Raw genomic sequence first — 19583 nt, 5'->3', positions numbered from 1 at the left:
TCTGAGCGTGTGGCAGGTGCGTGTGTCCCTTCATGTGTGCCCTGTGCGTGTGCGGCCAGGTGCCTATGGCCCCTGTGCATGTGCCCTTGTGTGCCCTGCGTGTGTGCCCCTGAGCGTATGGCCGGTGCATGTGCCCTGTGCGTGTGCCCTTGCGTGTGTGGCTCTGCACGTGTGGAGTGTGTGTGTGCCCCCTGCACATGTGTCCTTACATGTGTGCTCCTGCGGGTGTGGCCGGTGCATGTGGCCCTGCATGTGTGCCCTTGCATGTGTGGCCCTGCGCACGTGCCCTGCACGTGCGGCCCTGCCTGTGGCCCTGCATGTGCCCTGTGCGTGTGCCCTTGCGTGTGTGCTCCTGCGTGTGCCCTGCACATGTGGCCGTGCGTGTGTGCCCTGCGCGTGGGCCCTGTGTGTGTGCTCTGCGCGTGTGGCCCATGCGTGTGCCACAGGGCAGGAGGCAGGACGGAGCGTGTGCTCGATGCACAGCAGGTGGCGCCGACGCACCGACCAGGTCCGAAAGCTGAGAACTAGGAAACGTACAGTTTACTCCGTAAAATCGACTTTAGGGCCCCCGGGGGCTCGGCGTGGAGCCCCTGCCTCCGGCCCAGGCCGTGACCCCGGGTCCCGGGTTGAGTCCCGCCTTGGCCCCCTGCAGGGAGCCTGCCTCTCCCTGGCCTAGGTCTCTGCCTCCTTCTCTCTTGAGTAAATGAATAAATATTTTTTTAAAATCTACTTTTATGGTCCTGTCACAATTCTGAATGGTAATCAGCTGAGAGGCTCCTTTATGGAAAACCTGAGAGCTTAAGCGGAGGTAGGCTCCCGTTGGGGGGGTGGGGGGGGGCGGGCTGCGGCTCCGGGCCGGTCTCGGGGCTCCTCCTGCTGGCCAGGCCCGAGCGCAGCCTCGCCTTCCGAGGGCTATAGCCCACAGGTGAAAGCTCAGAATGTCTTCAGAACCCGGTGAAAGTGCGAGAAGGAGCTGGGGTGGTGCCGTCTTCTGAGCTCTAGGGCGCTCTGTCGGGCCTCCCGTCGGGCCGCCTGCTGCCGTCCCCCTGGTGGGCAGGACACGAGCCCCCGTCACCCGAGTGCCCTTCTCTCTAGCTCCCCTGGGCGTCGTGGAACCAGGCCTCGTGAAGGACCTTCCCGGTGCTGCTGGGGAGCTGCCCGCCGGCCCCGGGGTGGGCAGCGCTGCCGCCGTGCAGGATGGGGATGGCACCAGGGACCTCCGAAGCCCGGCCAAAGCCCCTCACGTGCAATTCGTTGAAGGAAAGGTATGGTAAACTAGCAGAAAACCTGATTTTCAATGTGTCCTTAGACGAGAGGCTGTTGCGTGTGGTGTTAAGCAGGCGTCAGCGTCTGTTGTTTGTGATACAGGTTCCCAGGCTGTAGGCTCCCACTGGCTTGGACGGGTTCTCTAACCGTTCTCTGATTCTTGTTCAAAGCACAATACTTCAACGTAGATTATATTAACGCAGACAAGTAATTTAGTGGCTGGACATTTTTGACTGTCTTCAAAATCATTCTTTTTTTTAGTTAAATCTCTATATTATAAGAGCTGTGGTGTTTCAAAATTTATATTGGTTACAAGTAAATTTTAAACTGTAGCTTGTCTTGAGTATTTTAATAACGTTGTCTTGAATTCTTTTTGACATGAACAAATATGGTCTTCATGAAAAATGTTATTTTTCATTAAGCTCTAACTGATGAGGAAATTCTTAAGCAAAGCCTGATTGTTTTGTGAATAGTGAATGAGAAGATGGTGTGTTGCTTATTAGCTCATTATTTGGGGCATAAAGCGTGGTGAATGGAGAAGTAACTTACACTGTGTTTTCAAATTTGTCACTATTTTACGATGCTTTTTTACCTTAGGAAAGTAAAGTCACTCACAGGTTGATGTGAAGGCTTTGAGTTCCTCACATCTCTTTTCTGTATACGCACAAAGCACTTTTTTTTATAGATCACATTGAAAGTGAATACGAGGAGGAAATGACTTTTTGCAATAGATTTATAGTGTTTTCTAAATTTTAACTTTTGAAAACTGTAAAGACCTGCAACATGAGTCTGTAGAGGACCTAGTAGATGAAGGAGCTGCCTGTGTCTCAGGGAGCCCTGTCTGACCACCTGTCAGCGTAGACGAGGGCTTGGGGACCATGCGGGCCTGACGCCCCAGACTCCTGCCATCAAGTCCTCTCAATACGTTTGCTGAAGAGTTTGGGACCGTCATACCAGCAAGAATTATTTGGTTGAAAAATCATGCAGTTAAAAATAACAAATCATGACCAAGATACCCTTCACCTACTGAAGAGTTGTCAGAATCTATTGTAATTGGGCTAATGAGGCGCCCAGGAGACCGCTTACATCTGAAACACGAGAGAGCTCAGGCTTTCTGAGTCTCCGTACCATTCTGCCTCATTTATTCCATACAGGTAGTTATTTTTTAAAAGTTACTTGACATTCCACAGGAATTCTGCTTATCTTCGGCTAATGACTGGGTGAGCTGATCTTTCCGCTAATGCTTTTGATGCTTGTCAGCAGCCAGATTTAAAAGTGGGAATGTTCTTTGAGTTTCGTTGGATCTATTTGCAACCAGTCAGAAAATAATAATTAAATCCATCTATGCTATAAATTTCATGTGAAGAGTAGTCCAGTCTTTCTCTTTAGAAGTGGGTAATTCACATTCTAACTGTGCTGTGTTAACAGCAGGAGTACAAGCTTTCACTAACTGCCCATTTCTTTTCTTTCTCTCTTGCCTGTGTTTCTCCTTTGAACATGTGTGTTGTGCGACTTCACACTCAATCATGGGTTTGCTGCCGACAATAGCCTGTGTCCATGTGCCCGCCTTCCCCACTCATTCGCTGTGTCTCATCTCTTTCCCCAAACCTGTCGCCAGTCCCGGAGAGGGACTTGCTCTCAGACATTTCGGAGGAAGACCCCTTTGGGGAGGCCGACCGGATCACGCTAGACAGCTTAGAGCTGCCCTCCACGGGTGACCCGTCAGAGCAGGGAGACGGTGACGTCACCCCCCTTGACTCTGTCTTGGGTCCTGGTGCAGCCCCTCCTCAGCCCGACTGTCCTCCCACCCGTGAGCAGCCTCTCAAAGAGGCTGGCCCCGAGGATTCCGAATTTGGGTATTTTTCCTTCCATTTCTGCAAATGCTTCCCACCTAGCTTCCCCTCGCTTCTCGATGAAGATGGGTATCTGGCCTTCCCCAGCCTCCCCAAAGTCTGGGTCTCCTTCCTGCCTGCCGACATCCAGCACTACCTTCCTATTACCTCCCCTTCATTCCTTCCTTCGCTCATCCTCATCTTCGGGCTGCTTCTCTCTGCTTCTCAGTCTGTGCCTTTTTCTCTCACCTTTGCCCTTCCTCTGGCTCTGTCCCTCTGCTACCTGGAGGCTAAAGCCACTTCCTTCAACATTTCTTGTGACCGTGACTTGAACGACAGAACCGAGGAAGAGGAAGCAGTTGCTGGCACTCCTACATAAGCTTTAACCTGTGGGGCCAACAACACATCTTCTACCCTCCCTACTGTAGAGTGTAAACATGTGCATAAATTCACCACTGATTACCCTCAAAATAGTATGGTCCACACGTTGCGGCATACGGTGTTTTAGTGCATGAGAAATACGTGTAAATAAGCCCTTCCTCTTCGTTGACTGCCGCTGACCAGGTCCACACCTTTGAAGTTAAGAGCAAAGTTACAGGATTATTTTGTAAATATCTCAATCATACTAGGTCTTCAAAACAAAACAGAAAACACAGGAAACCTGTGTTGCCCTTAACAGTCCATATTGGGTCTGTTTGTTTTGCAGACAAACATCAATCGTATCAATGCTGCTCCTTTCAGATGGAAACTTGTCTCGATGTAGAATTTAAGATTCCGTGGACGTAACTGTGATTGATGTATATGAGTAAAACTCCTTAGTGTTATTTCTCATTAGAAAGCCAAGCTCGTTCTTGCATTTATGAGGATAAATCTGTAACATTTACTCCTGACATTTATAGGTCTAATCTCAGAAATTCCTTGTCTCCCTGTACTGTAGCATTTGGGAATCGGATGAGTTTCAGGTAGTTTTTTTTTTTTTTTTTTTTTTAAATCTCTAAATCATGTAGTTTTATGAAAGAGTGTCAGGTATTTGTAAGGAAGATACCACTCTGTTAAGAGATACTTAAGAAAAATGAAACGTGGCTTTTTGAAAATTTGGGTGATTTGCCCTAAGGTTGGGCTATTTAGTGTCCTTTTATTCCAGATTAGGTGTCTGGTTTGAGCATTTTTCCCCCTGTGTAGGGCTACCTCTGCACTGCTAGGTTGGTGCTAGCATGTGCAGTACGGTTTTGTTTTGCTAAATGTGGTCTGGTGACTTCAAGTCTTATCCTGTGGGTACTGTCCATACATAGAGAAAGTCAGAATTTAGAGCAAACCTAAAGAAAAATGTGAAGATCATGCTATATGATTAGGCATAGTGGGAGAAACCACTATTCCTAAAGGTTACCTGAAGAATGCCAAAGATTGGCATTTTGCAGAATTAAGTATTGACCAAGGAATTGGACCACGATCCTTAATAGATTGTTGGGTAGCTCTTATTTTTCCCTTCTGATAAAAAGATACTCTGAGCTCCCTGCTTACCTCAAAAATACTTGGTTTCAAGAAAAAAAAAAAAAAGCATTTTTGAACTCTCAGATTTGACACCATCATTCCAGTAAGGAGGAAAGGAACATGTATGATTCTGCTATAATTTAACATGTGAAAGTTTAACTATGGTCTTTTGGTCTCAGAATCATTGTTTTTCTTTCTTGCTCTTCCTTTTATTTGAGTGGTTAGGAGGATTTATGCTTTTTTTTTTTTTTTTTTAATTTGCTGAAGTATTGACATACAGTGTTAACATTAGTTTCAGGTTTATAACATAATGATTTGACAATTCTATAATCTGTTACCATATGATGTTATTAGAATTTTGTTGACTCTATTCCCTATGCTGTGCTTTTCCTCTCCATGAGTTAGTTTTAAATTTACAGGGTTGTGGGTTTTTGTTTTTGTTTTTGTTTTTTTCCTTTTGGGTTGGGTCATTAGATACTGAGAATTACACAACCATGAAAAACTATTCTTATTTAAAGAATTTTACTAAAGAAAAGTGGCCATCAAATAGGAGTAGTTTTAAATATAATTTTAATGTGCAAGCAGCAAAATAAACCAGTTTTCCTCTCAAGGAAATAAATCTATGTTAAAAAACTGAACTATAGGTGAATATTTGTCCCTGATGTAAAATTTGGTTTTCAGTTTTTCATCATTCTACTTTGTCCTCTTGCCCAGTTGATTTAGACCTTTCACGTTAGGACAGATGGAATTATGCCATTTTTACACTCTTATATTTTCACTTCTGAGTGAAAACATTCAAAAGCAGCACATGATCTAGGGACTGAGAAAGAGTGAAGCTTCCATTCTCCATTCCACCTTTGCAAAGGATCCCTTCCACCGTTTGTGTGACACTATAGGTGAAGAAAGACCTAAGTGGCTTTATGTTCTGCATCTTCTGAGGGCCAAAGAGTAAAGGTTGGTAATGCTGGTTCACCATTTTGGTTCAAATATAACGTCTTTGCATCAGTGGGTAGGGTTCCCACTGCTACGCCCCTTCTTTCTGGCCGTTTGCTGTATGACTTTCAGGTGAAGATGGAAGAAGAGGAGACCTAGCTGAAGGAGGTGGATATCCCCCCCCCCCCCATCCCCGGTTAAATACCTGATGGCTGCTGCTTGCCATTGTGTATGTGTGCGCGTGTAATGTGCATGGGGTAATGCACTTTCAGGACTGATACGTATGTGAGTTTTGCTTGTTGTGGCTTTAGGTTCTTAAGATTTTTATTCCTCTTGTATTTTAATGTCTTGGACTGTCCAACTCTGGGTCATTTCTGGTGCCTGCTGATTGATACAATTATGTTTATTTGCCTTTTCCCCCCTGTGTGTGATTTAATTTCACAGAAAAATTCCTTGAGAGTAGAAGGGGATAATATTTATGTCAGACATAGCAATTTAATGTTGGAGGTTTGTATAATTCAAGAAAACAACTCTGTCCTAATGGCTGCCAGGCTGCTGTGGATGGGAGGTCACGCACAGGCTGGCTGGCAACTTCCTTCGAGCACATCTGCATGAGATGCATGGGGGACAGTTCAGCTTGGGAGTGCATGGGAGCAGTCCGACTCCGTTCCTTTAAAGTGGCTTAGGTAGCAATAAATCCGCTAGAAGTTCTCAAAGTGACAGCTGGGAAAAAAGATGCTCTGTTTAATCAAACGAGTGAAATTTTTATCTGTTTCTCTTGAAGTTCTACAGATAAATCTGTTCGCTCCTAATGGGTTATCTCCGCGGGGTAGAATCTGAAGTAACATCCCGTCCTTCACATACACTCACCGGAACAGAGCTTTGCTGGTCTGGCATGAAATGACGGTGGTCTCTGCTCATAATTTCGGGGGCAGCGTTGCTTAAATCCATGCAATTAAGAATGTGGTCCACTTAAAGTATCACCTTTGAGAAAATGTTGATGAATGGGATTGTTTGGATTAAAAAGAAAGTGAGAAAAAAGGAGGAAAAAACCCCAACCGATTAGATGTGTAAAATATGTTCCCCGTGTCACACGAGAACTTTTTGTTGTTATTTTTTCCCCCTTTAGTAAAACGGTGATGTATTGAGTGGAGAGCTGCAATTCTCAGTAATCTGACTAATCTGGTTGCTTTCGGCAGCTTTGATAACTATTGGAAATGTATTTTGCATAACTTACTAAAATGCTCTAAAGTGTAATATGTGTAACATTGCTTTGAACAAATGCAAGAAATGTGCCTGATCTCAAGCCACAATCATTTTTCCATGCCATGCAAAGAGATTTAGATTATTATGAGTTTTTGCAAATGGCTATAGAAGCTCCACGAGGAGCTACTATGCTTGTGCATGAATGTGGAAGATCTAATTTTATCAGATGCATGACCTGTTCCTCTGGGAGTGGAATGAAAGCTGTAATCCACAGGTGGCCCCATGATTTTGAAATGTAAGAAAGCATTGAAAACTCACTTAAAACTGTCTCCTGAACACTAATTACCTTTTATTCCCACAAATACTATTTATCAGGGCCAATCTAAAAATTCCCACAAATACCATTTGTCGGGGCTCATTCCAAGGAAAATTGACCTGGTCGTTTTCTTGCATCCTTGTCTATATGAGGACCATTTGGTATGTGGGGTGGCTGGGCCCCACAATCATGCTCAGCAAGTACAGGAACCCAGTATACGGGGTTCCCTCTTTTATAGAGAGGCCACACAGGACCAGCCTCTGGAAGCCATTATTCTTATTCCTTAAGGATTAAAGCCATTGCTGGAATTTCCTGGAAAAAGTCAACCCTTGGTGTTCTCTCTCTCTTTCTCTCTGATCTCTCTCTGATCTTGATCTGGCTTTCCTATCAGGCTGAATGTACTTCTGAGTACCTTTCTCTATTTTTACTTGATTTACTATATTCACAGAATGCAGCTGTAGTAAGAGCCTCAATGAGAAAGGTAAATTTGCAAGAATAAAGTCATAGGCTGCATTTTAAGTCCAGTTACTAGAAAGGTTATTAGCCATTTTGAGTACTAGTAATTCCATGGCTTCCTTCTAATAATAGAAGTAATTATTTCTTAAAAAAATTCCAAACAGAATAAATTAGAACCTTTTAAAATGGGAATCATAAAAAAATATGAATTGGCTCTACTTTAAAATTTTGATGAACTATTCATAGGTGATAATATGGCTTTTGAGACTTGGCATTTTTCTTGCTTTAGTATGTTTTTTTAATCATAAGTTTGCTTTGTCTTATTTTTTGGTTTTTTATTTTTGTCCTGCTGGGAATTTTTTTTTTTTTTTTTTTTTTTTTTTTTGGATTTCTGCCTTTTATTACGTTACGTATTGCTAGGACCTCGATAAGGCCCAGGAGGACATACTGAGACATCAGGCTAGCATTAGTGAACTCAAGCGCAATTTTATGGAATCCACACCTGAGCCGCGCCCTAATGAATGGGAAAAACGACGTATCACACCTCTGTCCCTACAGACACAAGGGGTATGTCAATAGCTGTTTGTTGGCTCTATGTCTCGCTCCAGCTCTTCAATAAAACTCAGGTTGCTAATTGTTGATTCTCAGGAAGTTAGAAAGTGTTCCCTTCTTTTTTAAGGTAGTTGCTAACAATTTTTTAAATACTAAATATTAACAATGTAATACTTATTGACATAGTTTTTAGTAAATTGTGTGAGTTTCAAAATATTTTCAAATGTTGCAGAATAATTTCACTATCATACTCCAGTAAATTAACAGTAATGAAATGTTTAATGTAGGGTGACTTTTAGAGACTGATCGTGTGTTGTATATGTAATAAGGTTTTCAGTTATGGACTTCCAAAATAATAAAGTTTACTTGATAATTAAATAAAGGGATGTAGGAATACAGATGGTATTTAGAATGGTTTTAAGGTAATTACTGTGAGGATGAAGAGTTAAACTTAGCTTTGAAAACTAATGAGCTCTTTTGAAGATTTGCAAAATGTGACACAATTTAATATTAATACTGAAAGTTTTTAGTAATGAGATGTAGACTACTGTTTTGAGAGGATTCTCTCAACCATAACATCTCTCTGAACTCATTCTTTTTCTTTTCATGGTTTATTTCTTCCCCTACCCCCCACCAGTATAACTGTTGCCTTTACAGTATATTCTCAATCTGTATCTACCTTCATTCTCATCTGCAGCTCTTTTCTGATGCTCGAAAATCTGTTTATCAACTAAGAACTTTCATGGACTCATTTGTCATACATGAGAAGATAATGATCATACTGTATGAAAATGCTGTTTTAAAAAGCACCTGAAGGTGTTACCTGACAATTTCACCTTTCCCCTCTTCTTTACAGGCCTCTCTTTCCCTGACACTCATCTGCCCCTCTCTCTCATCTGGCTTGAATGTTATCAAACATGTACGCACTTGAGTTACTCCCATGCTATTTTTATTCACTTTTTCTTAAAAAGGGCAAAGCGGTTAGTTGCTTTGAATTTCTAAGTTTGTGACAGTGAAAGGAAAGTTGCTCTTCAAGAACAGAAGCAAAAAATAATTGCTGAACCGAAAAGACAACTGATGACAACATTAAGATCGAAAACAGCAGGGTCTCATGAAGTTGTATACAGCTTACATCCTCATTTTCAGATTTTCTGAAAATATATGTCAGCATTCAGCTCTAGAGTGTTGTGTTTTCTGGAAAAACCATGTCTGATGACATGCTATTTTGTCCTCCCTTTATGTGCTGCTTTATCCGGTTTGTTCTGCTGACCCAGAGTTTAATGTTTGTGTTGCTATAGATGTAATGTACTTGTCTGACTTGTTGATTATGTCTATTGTTTAAAACAATAGAGCAGAGGAGACCATCTTTTCAAGGATATTTTATCCGTGAAGGAGAAGCATCCGATGGCAGCAGCACGGACAGTTGAAGAAAAAGTCCAGGAGGCAGACAAGGTGTTCACCTTGCATCCTTGGATCTTCTCTTGCTTTTCCCCCTTTTCCTTTCATTTCTGTACACAGCCATAGGAGACTCCTTTTTTCCCATGTATCACCTAAAATTTTGTTGAAATGATTTTTCGATCAGTTAAGAAAATCAAATTCCCTTATGTGGAAACCTATGATCATTAGTGAGAAATGCCATATTGTAGGAGGACTGTATTTGAAAATCCACAATTTGAAATGCAGACCTACCAACCAATTTAGGTGATAAATGACCCCGAATTTTGATGAATGTGGCTGACAGCTGGGAAACCATGATCTCGTGTGAAAATGCACCATTAGTACCACGCATGTGTGTGCACCGAGGCAGTGTTAAAATAACAAATTATGTCTGATGTAGGTAATTATTTTACTAAATACGTTTGGAAACCATAGAAATTTTCATTTGAATTTCATTTAGCGGGAGAAATGGTGTGTCACAGCTGCCCCTCAGGTCTCTGTGCTCCCTGCGTACAGGAAATATCTGGTATTACCAAGGAAGTTAGCTTTCCATTGCCTTGACATACCTCTTCTGCTGTCTCTGCTAATTTTGCCTCGCCAGCTGACTGGCCTATCTTCTGCTGGGACTAGAGTGCTTTGAGTCCAGTGAGGGAGATGATAGCGGACATGTTAATTAAAACTTTTAGAGTACTAAAGAGTAAGGGTTAAGAAGGTGAAACAGAGTCTTGCTAGAAGGTAGATTGGGAGGGCTGCTTGCTCATTGTACTCAGGAAAGATGGGGCACGTGAGTTGAGACCATAATCTGAAGAGAAGGAGGCAGACACGCGAAGATGCTTCCGTGTGTAAAGAAGAGGAAATGCAACAGCCCAAGACAGGAACTAGTGCAAGGAACTGCAAGTTCACATGACAAGGGCTTAGGAAAAGTCAAAGAAGTCAGAAGGTCCACTCTGGATCTTAAAGACCATGGTAACAGTTTGGGATTCCATCCTAGGAATGACGGGAAGCCCATGGCAGAGCCTTAAGCGGGAAGATGACCTAGTCCCACATGTCGGACAGAGATCCCACTGGTGCTGGATGAGGACGGAGTCCCAGGGGGATGGGAATGAGAGCATAAATCAGTGATAAGGAAAAAGCCTATCCGTTCCAGAGTCTGGTCTTGTTCCTCAGTGGATGGTAGCCTTCGTCAGAGCATATAGTGGGGCAAGGGGAGGAGTCAGAATAAAGAAGAGGAGGCCTTGCCCTCAAGGAACTGGAGGTGGAGTGGAGAGGAAGCCTTTCCAGAGCACCGCAGATGAGAAAGATAATGTGTCATAAAGCTAAACCAAGTGACATATTTATATACTTTCAAAGGTCAGCGTGAAATCCAGAGCCTGTCAGACTGTGTGTAAGATGGCTTTAATATCCTATGCTTTGAAATATTACATAGTTTTGAAAATTTATCTTCTAGAAGCAAGACAGATGGCACCATCTGATCCATTTAAAATGATGTACTTTTTGCAATTGTAGACTTTGGAATGTTGGTGAAGACGTTGAAAATTACCGTCTTCCTTGCCGTCCTGGCTTAGTACCATCCGTTAGAAACCATTTACGGTAGAAATCATTCACTCGTTGTCGTAGAAGTTACATTAAAATGCTATTAGGTGAAACTTAAATCTGGAATTGACCCCCTGTTACACTTCTGAGTGGTTTTTCTGTAGTTGGAGTTGCTGCTGTTTTCTTGCTCTTGTCCTCCAGGATCTGCAGGAAAATAGTTTTACTTGGCACGTACGTGGATTGTTGTAATTGCAGTCACACGCATCCGTTTACCCATTCACCCAACATTTATGGACCACTTACATCATGCCCCCCGCCCCTCTGCCAATAGCATTCCACTACTATTCGTTGTAAGTGTGTGAGCAGTTAAGTCTGCTGTAGTATTTTGACTCTTAACGGAATATCTTTTTTTAAAGATTTTATTTATTTATTTATTTATTTATTTATTTATTTATTTATTTATTTATTTATTTATTTGAGAGAGAGAGAGAGAGAGAGAGAGAGAGGCAGAGACACAGGCAGAGGGAGAAGCAGGTTCCATGCAGGGAGCCCAACATGGGACTCAACCCCGGGTCTCTAGGATCAGGCCCTGGGCTGAAGGTGGCGCTAAACCCCTGAGCTGCCCGGGGATCCCCCAACAGAATATCTTTTAAATTTCTTTGCCGCATCTTCATTTTGCTACTGATTTTGTAGGGTTTTTTTTGATTACCTTTAAATTATAATCCTTAATGAATGTAAAATAAAAAGTTATGCATGGGAGTCTAATTTGACCAAAGTTTCTAAATCTCTATCAGATTAAAGTTTTGTTTTGTATTGTTTTTAAGTAATCTCTGCACCCAGTGCAGGGTTCAGACTCGTGTGCCCAGGAGTCTCCTGCCTCTGCCACTGAGCCAGTCTGGCTCCCAGAACCGTAGTAGTTCGTGTTGGAATATGCTGAACTTTCAGGATGGCTTCAGTGTGAATATGGTTTTGAGAGAAAATTGGAGACCAAATCATTTAGTGTAATACATTTACATTGAGTAACTAGGTTTACCTCTTTTGTAAGGATTGTGACCTGTTGTGTTCCCAGGAGCCCAGTAGGGATTATACAGAATGTAGTTTTGAGGTACTTTTGAAGCTGCTTGCCTGAGTAATTACGTGCGTGGCACCTACTTGAAGTCCCCAGCACTCCTACGGGAAGGACAGTCTTTCCACCCACCTGACCCGGAGGGATGGCAGGATTATGAGGATCACGGCTAAGCTGAGTTCACCCGCAAGATGTTTGCCCTGTCCCGAATAACCACGAGCGCTTCTGCACGTCCCCGTCCCCTCACGGGCCCTCTTCCTCACCCTCCTGCCCTATTTCAGGGGGCGTCTCAGAAAGGCCACCTATTCCTCTAGCCAGCCGCTCTACAGCGCCTCCTTACTGCTGGCATCGCATGTCCCTGGCACGGCCCGGCCTTCCATCGCGCCCTCAGGTTGGGGACAGCGGTCTCAGGGCCAGAGCTAGGAAGGGTGACTTTGCCTTCATGGTTTCCCAGGGACGCGGGGTTTTCACGGAGCCCACAGGCGTCCTCACCCTGGCGTCCTCACCCTGGCACCCTCTCCGTGGCACACTTAGCACGGCCGTGGGGTGCCAAGGGCCCTAGCCTGCGTGGTGGGGGCAGCGTGGAGGCGGCCCTTCGGGTGGCAGGGGTGCGCCCCAGGAGCAGGCGAGCAGGTGCGGGTGCAGGTGCGGGCGGGGAGCTGGCACCAGGCGGGTCCGCAGTCTCCTCCCGGCCTTGCCGCCCCTGGTGCTGGTCTGCGTGACCTTCCTTCCTTCCAGTTCGTCACCGCCGTGTGTCCTGGCTCCTGGGTAATTCTCTGCTCTTCCTCTCTGACCTCTCTAGAGCCTAGAAGAGGAGATAACATCCATTTTGTTTAGTGCAAAGGGCTTTTGTGGTAGCGTGGGCGCCTCCTGCAGCGCAGCCAGCACCCGGACAGCCGAGGGCCCTGCTGTGAGCCGTAAAGCCCCTCCTGAGAGGCCTTCCTCGCCCTCCTCGCAGTTGCCTGAGGTGCATTTCACTTTGTTTCCCCTGCCTTCGAAAGCCACATGTGAAAGTGATTTTGGGGGGACGTTTAAGAACCCCTCTCTCCGGTGCTGTCGTTGGTAAAATTAACCCTTCCTGGAGAAACATTCAAGAAACCATGACTGCAGTTGGACACAAGGGAAGGCTACAGATTGGATGTTTCTCCTGCTGTTGGTCCCCTGGCACCCGCAGAGTCTGCCTAAATTCAGAGAATCCTCTTAAAGCAGTAGGTCCAGACCCTGAGCTGTGTGCGAAAGAAACCCTCACTAAGGGAAGCGAAGTACGTTGGGCAGAAAGGCTTTGAAAGCCTAAATGTCTTTCGGGCGTCTCCTGACGGCTGCATGCTTTTTAACATTCTGCTCCTGTGTAAAAATATGGAGTGCCTGCCACGCCCAGATAATTATTTTCATTTTTTGGAATGACCCTAAGGGATTCCCTGAACTTGGGCAGAGCCCATCTGGCCATCTGGGACCAAGTAATAATAATTTACTGACCCGGAATAATAATAACAGGATGTCTGCTTTAGAGAGGTTCTGGTCACTGGACAGCTTTATGTATAAAGAAGTTCATGGTTAAATGGCATTCACCAAAATGGTTTCAGAGTTTTCCAGTATACTATCTGAAACCTCTGGGTTTTCAATAAAAAACTGGAAGGATCTCTCTCTTGTCTGTCGGTAACACGATTTACATGGCACTAACTTCGAGCAGTGAAAACATGCCCTTACCACGCACGTCAGGATAACGGCACAGATCACAGCGAGCGAGTAGATGCTGATAGGTGCTGTCCGCAGTGTTCCCTTCGAGGGACTTTTGCTCAGTTTTCCATGTCACTGGTGCAGAAGAACAGGGGATGCTGCTCCTTGCTGCAGGAGCCAGCTCCAGTCCGTGGGGCCGTGGCCGCGTCCCCGGGCCCGTTCCTGCCCCCGTGTTCAGAGGCTCGCTGCCCTCCGTTCAGCAGGGAGCTACCTTCTTGAGTCAGCAGGGCTACTCTCTCTCGCAGAACTAGGATTCGGTGAGATCTCAGGCTGCCCCGTCACCTGAATGTTAAAAAGTTGGCTAGGCTTCATTTTTATCAGTGTAAAGTAGCCCTCCCACCTTTCAGGGTAAGTTTAAGGAATGTTGTGAGCTTTAAAAACTCCTTTGCACGGATGTTTCTACGTTATCAACAGGGAAGCATAGTGATTTATAGGACTCCTGTATTTGGTCGACAGGTGTTTAGTAACATTTAAACACTGTACTACTTAATTTGCTCCCAAGAATTAGATGTGGGGGTGGGGTGAGGGGCCAAAAATAAACATCTCAGATAATAAACTTGGTTCATTTCAGTTTCCAAAGATGCTAGTTTGGAGAAACTAAATTCCAGAAGAAAGCACTTAGAGCTATCATTGACATCCACCCTGACGTTAAAATACCCTTTTGCTAACCTGTTCTGTGACTTGGGATGCTAATAACCATTTCTGCAACGACAACATCTTTGTGTTAATAGCTCTCTGAGACCAGCGCTAATCTTGCCAATTACAGCTGTTTTTTAAATGAGCCAGCAGAAAATAGAGGTGCCATCTCATTGACGCCGTGTCCACTCAGGGATCGGGGTTTCAGGCCAGGCTTTACCGTCTGGTTAAAATCAAAACCGTTTAGTGAATAGGTTTTGAAAGTCTTACAGTTTCACGTCTCCTCAGTGAGCTTTGGTGTGACTCCTTTTCTCTTCCCACCCTCTCAGCTAAATGAGGAGAGCTGATATGCATGACTTGCAATCAGCATTTTATGTCTTTGGGAGGATGCTGGCGTTCTGTGTGTTTTGTGTCCTTTCGTAAACTTTTTGCATTTTGTCTGGATTGTCCTCCATGTCATCTTGAGCAAAGATTTTTGTGGATGTCGATTCTTGCCATTGTCTTGCAGTGTCATGTGTTTGTTTTGGTGGGTGTTGAGGTGTAAACCTTTATTGATTTGTGTCCTCGGTTGCTTTTTGTTCCGCAGAAACGTGCTCCCGAGTCAGAAGGGCCTTGCACTGGAGCCAGTGATGCTGTTAAGGTTCTCCCCTTTTCCATGTTAACACCATTGCCTGATGTTTCTGACTCCCCGCTCCCCTGCTTCCCTTTCAGTCAGCCATCATAATCATCTTTATTTTTTTTCTCCATGACATGAACCTACCACCATCAGTTAACTTTGGTTTCCGTCGTTTTTTTTTTTTTTTAATTTATTCATGTATTTTGTTTTCCCTCATCCATTTTTTTTCTCATACAGAGTTCACATGAGACTCTGAATGTAGTGGAGGAGAAGAAGCAGGCAGAGGTTGGGAAAGACGAAAGAGTAATCGCGGAAGAGCTGAACGGTAAAGAGCTATCACCTGGGAGTGGTCCTGGGGCCACGCGTAAGGTGGAGCCCGTGACACAGAAGGACTCCACCTCCCTGTCTTCTGAGAGCAGCGGCGGCAGTGAGAGCGAGGAGGAAGACGTGGGCGAGTACCGGCCCCACCACCGCGTGACCCCGGGCACCATCAGGGAAGAGCAGGAGGAGGAGGAGGAGGAGGAGGAGGTGGAGGAAGGAGCCGGCCGAGCAGCCCAGGTGGTAGAGAGGGAGGCGCCAGCGCCCCAAGGCAGCCCCGGCTCGCAGGCAGGTGCCAGTGTGAGCGCAGTGCGAGCCGAGAGCCAGGAAAGCCCGGTGGCCCCCGGGAGCCCTGCAGAGAAGCGTGTAGACGGAGGCGCCGCTAAGCAAGACGGCAGCGAAGACGCGGAGGACGAGCAGCATAAAGTTAACGGAGAGGTGTCTCCTGTTGACCTTGATGTTTTGCCACAAATTATTTGTTGTTCAGAGGTAAATGGGAGGCCCGAGCGGGAGCGAAACTCTAGAGCTGGCCCCCAGGGGAACAGCGCCTGCCTTCTGTCCTCCCGACCCGCCTCCAGCTGCTCCTACGAGGCCCTGGTCTTGCTCTCGGGAGGAAGCGGGAGCACTGCTCTCTAGGGTTTCCGCGGCTCCGGTCGGGGTCTGGCTTCTTTACTGCACCTGGATCCACCTGACAGTAAACCCGCCTTCAGCAGCCGACCGGGGTGCTTTCCCTTCTCCTTTCACACTTGACGTTTTCTGTGCATGTTCTGGGTGTTTCCAGCGGTTTGTCAGTAGTCGCACCGCCTCCTCGTGCTAAATGCCTTCTTCGTTGGTTTGATTAGCACATTGTACCTGCATCGCTGACCCACGGGCAGCGTGTTTGTGTGCGTGTGGCTCTTGTCGTGATTGGGTCTCACTTTTTGGCTCCTTCTCCCTTCAGCTTTACATTTTTAGAAATGGCAGCTGGTCATGGTGACCGTGGTGCTGGGAGGTCAGCATCCGGCAGTGACGACAACCCATTCCCTGAATACCACTGTGCCGGCCGTCCTTAGGCCCCAGGGAGCGTACAGACCAGCTAGGAGCATTTTCCTTCCCGGTAGCAGCGGAGGGCTGGCCGGGTGGATAGGAGGACACCCTTCTCCTTCTGTCCTGTCCTCAATTCTGGGGCATTTGCAAGTTTTTGTCTGTTTTGTGGATTATCTACATCGGATAGGACTGTTGTAACACTTTCTCTTCAAGAAAGAGAACTTTCCAGGCTCTTGGTAGGTTAGGTCTTGGTCACAAGGTGCGAGTGTCCCTCAAAGGGGAGTCAAAGTTATGCTGAGTGGGGGTTTCCCTCCATAGGACTTCCTTCTTCCTAAAACCAAATGCCCACGATTTAGGCACTATCCTAAATCTTTAGGCACTATTTGCTCCCTTTGATGGGCTGGAAAATCTCGAAGTGACTTTATCTTGAAATAATTAAATGGATTTTTACTATATTTTAAACTTTGTGCTTCAGAGAAGACATTTCAAGAGTCTTTGGACGCTCTGAACTATTATTTCCTGCGTTTACTATATGGCTGTTCCTCTTTAAATAATTACATTTGGGAATATTCTCTCAAGGCAAGTGCCTGTAGTATTTTGGTAGCAGCGTGGTCTGTGGTGCAGTAAATGCACGTGCCCAGCAGAGGACACTGCAAAGGCCTGACCCTGTTCCTTAATGTTTTAACTGTTCAAAGCCGTCATGCAATGTTGGTGGAGAATTCTAGATGTAACATTTTAACTTCTGTAACGCAGAAGAAGCACTGCAAGCCTTAGACCAGTGTAAGTGGAAAAAAAAAATGCTACTGGAAGATACTCAAAGTAGAAAGTCTGTCGATGGAGTAGAAGAGTCTTTTTGGGGAAAACCCTAGTCCCCGTAGCTGATGTGCCAGGTGAAGACCACGAGCCTTCACGCACACCGTGTGGTTCTTTAAGCTGCAGGAACACGGAGACCAGTCACGTCACATAGTTCGCTCTGTTTGGTTCTCTTTTCCATCTTGTTACAACGTGCTGCAACGCTGCAGTGCCAGTCTCGCTGCACGCGCCACGGTTGACATGCGATGGGACGGCAGTAATGGGAAGTGTGCCGTGAGTTAGGGAGCCATCGTGGTAGCCGATTCTCCAGACGCGCACACGTGTGATTTTTTAAGGAAACTGTTTTTCTCTTGTGTCTTTTGTTTTATTTATCTTAACTCTTGTGCATGAGTGTGTGTTTGGATTTTTTTTTTTTTTTACAATTATTTTTGAAGGCTCCGTTAAACACTTACTTTGTGACGTCTAGAATTTATTTTTCCCTTCCTTTCTGCCTCAGCCACCAGTGGTAAAAACAGAGATGGTAACAATTTCTGATGCCTCACAAAGGACAGAAATCTCCACCAAGGAAGTCCCTATTGTCCAAACTGAGACCAAAACCATCACATATGAGTCTCCACAGGTACAAAAACTCTAGATTTGGACTATTTGAGTTCTTTTCCTTGCTTTGTGTCCGTTTTTACATGTTTCTGACTTTGATGTAATGTTGCGCATCCTGGTGTCTTCACTGCACTCCAACTTGCCATATCCTGTCTTAGATCGCGACAGTCGGGGGCGGGTGGGGGCAGGCAGCGTACATGTGCTTGTGAAGGATGGGCATGCTGGTACACACTTGGGAATGAGATCATCTTACAGAATTCATTGGGTCTGACCTAACTTGAGGACCGGTAACCTTGAGGCTTTCCTCATCCTGCCGCCCACCCCTGCAGCTCCACGTGGGTAGATGCAGTCCCCACTCCTGCTCGCCACATGTAACACACGGTCACTGCTGCTGCTACACGTGGAATTATTTTCTGAAGACGCATTGTTGATCTTAGTAAATACGATACCGTGGGTCAAAGTAACGATCAGATTTATATGCTTAATTTGAGATCTTGATTTAGACCTTATGCAGATACTGATTCATTATTTCGACATGGAACTGCTTAGACATCCATACAACTGTTCCTCGACTGAGGAGCTTAGTATCCTAGCTCAGATCAGCCCGTGCTGGGGGATGGCAGATCATTGACCTCTCCAGAAATCTTTTTAAAAGGTTTACCGTGGGCGTGTTCAAATACTCCTCTAAATTATCCTAGATGTGTTATCCGTGTGTGTACATAGAACCATGCAAACGCAGGTTTCTCAGGATTAGCTGTTGAGGGAGAGCACGCACTCGCGTGTCAGGAGTACAGTAAGTGCCCCGGTAGATGCAGATACATGGCTTACATTTGACAGGAACTTCCCCGTAACTCAGGCTCTGGGCTTCCTGGTTATTGCCTTGCGTCAACATCAGGACGTGGGAGATGAGTGTGTTGGTGACCTTCACGTATACGCTTAGGCCACTAATTTGTTCCATATTTGCCCTGGTAAACTCTAGAACTTTCTGCCTTGTTAGTATCAAGGCAAACAAGTTAAAACCCGATTAGAGACATGTGTGGGGTTTATACATACGTACAGAGAGAACACAAGGCTGCACGCATAGTAAAGTGTGTGTCCACGTGTAAGTTCATCCCAAGTATTCCAGCAACGACTAGAGATAAGCCGACAGCCACATCAGTGGGTCTACGCCATCCTAGTCTGGTTCTCTTGCTCCATAGATGAGAAAACATGTACGAACTCAGCACTCGCAGCCACTGTGGACCCTGTTCTGTCTGGCTCTTTAGTTTCTCTTTCCAGCTTCTGCAAGAGGCCTTCATTCGAACTGTCTCGTGACCCTTGTAGCTTTTAGTCCCATTTTCTACTTGATTCTTCCCTTTTTTCCCCTCCCTCCTGGGGCTTTGCCTCTCCACGTGCATTTAGCCTTCGCCTTGACTCTGTTTAAAGGCCAGCAGGCTCCTGCTCCATAAATCACTGCTACAGACATGCAAGGGCCAGGCAGCTAAGCCGACTGCCGACCTCGAAGAGCTCACAGCATGCATGTTCGATGGGAAGGGGTCTTCTATGGCCACATGATGGAAATTAAGCATTACTTTGTATTTTCCCTCCAACTATCCAAAGATTGACGGCGGGGCTGGTGGTGACTCCGGGACATTACTGACGGCGCAAACCATCACATCTGAGTCCGTGTCGACAACGACCACAACGCACATCACCAAGGTAAGGCAGTCCAGGGTGGGACCTTGCCAACAGGGTCTGTTCTGAACTGCTTGT

The 19583-nt window shown here is 45.5% G+C and overlaps 1 protein-coding gene across 18 annotated transcripts in view; it reads left to right on the top strand.

The window, feature by feature from the left end:
* The window catches only part of EPB41L2 (erythrocyte membrane protein band 4.1 like 2), a 193055-nt gene that overhangs the window by 157944 nt on the left and 15528 nt on the right, over positions 1-19583 (top strand). For 7 of the 18 annotated variants that reach the window (XM_038526777.1, XM_038526778.1, XM_038526775.1 and 4 more), the window contains exons 12-20: positions 1096-1265; positions 5967-6029; positions 7921-8067; positions 9403-9504; positions 12891-13055; positions 15048-15101; positions 15315-15884; positions 17731-17853; positions 19431-19529. In XM_038526777.1, coding sequence (XP_038382705.1) covers positions 1096-1265; positions 5967-6029; positions 7921-8067; positions 9403-9504; positions 12891-13055; positions 15048-15101; positions 15315-15884; positions 17731-17853; positions 19431-19529 — 1493 coding nt within the window. Of the gene's footprint in view, positions 1-1095; positions 1266-5966; positions 6030-7920; positions 8068-9402; positions 9505-12890; positions 13056-15047; positions 15102-15314; positions 16118-17730; positions 17854-19430; positions 19530-19583 lie in introns of all 18 variants that reach the window. The other 11 variants (XR_005353930.1, XM_038526780.1, XM_038526781.1 and 8 more) reach the window with 11 other exon arrangements.

This window comes from Canis lupus, chromosome 1 (genome assembly GCF_011100685.1).
Source record: "Canis lupus familiaris isolate Mischka breed German Shepherd chromosome 1, alternate assembly UU_Cfam_GSD_1.0, whole genome shotgun sequence".
NCBI lineage: Eukaryota > Metazoa > Chordata > Mammalia > Carnivora > Canidae > Canis > Canis lupus.
This window is presented reverse-complemented; position numbering and strand designations above follow the sequence as displayed.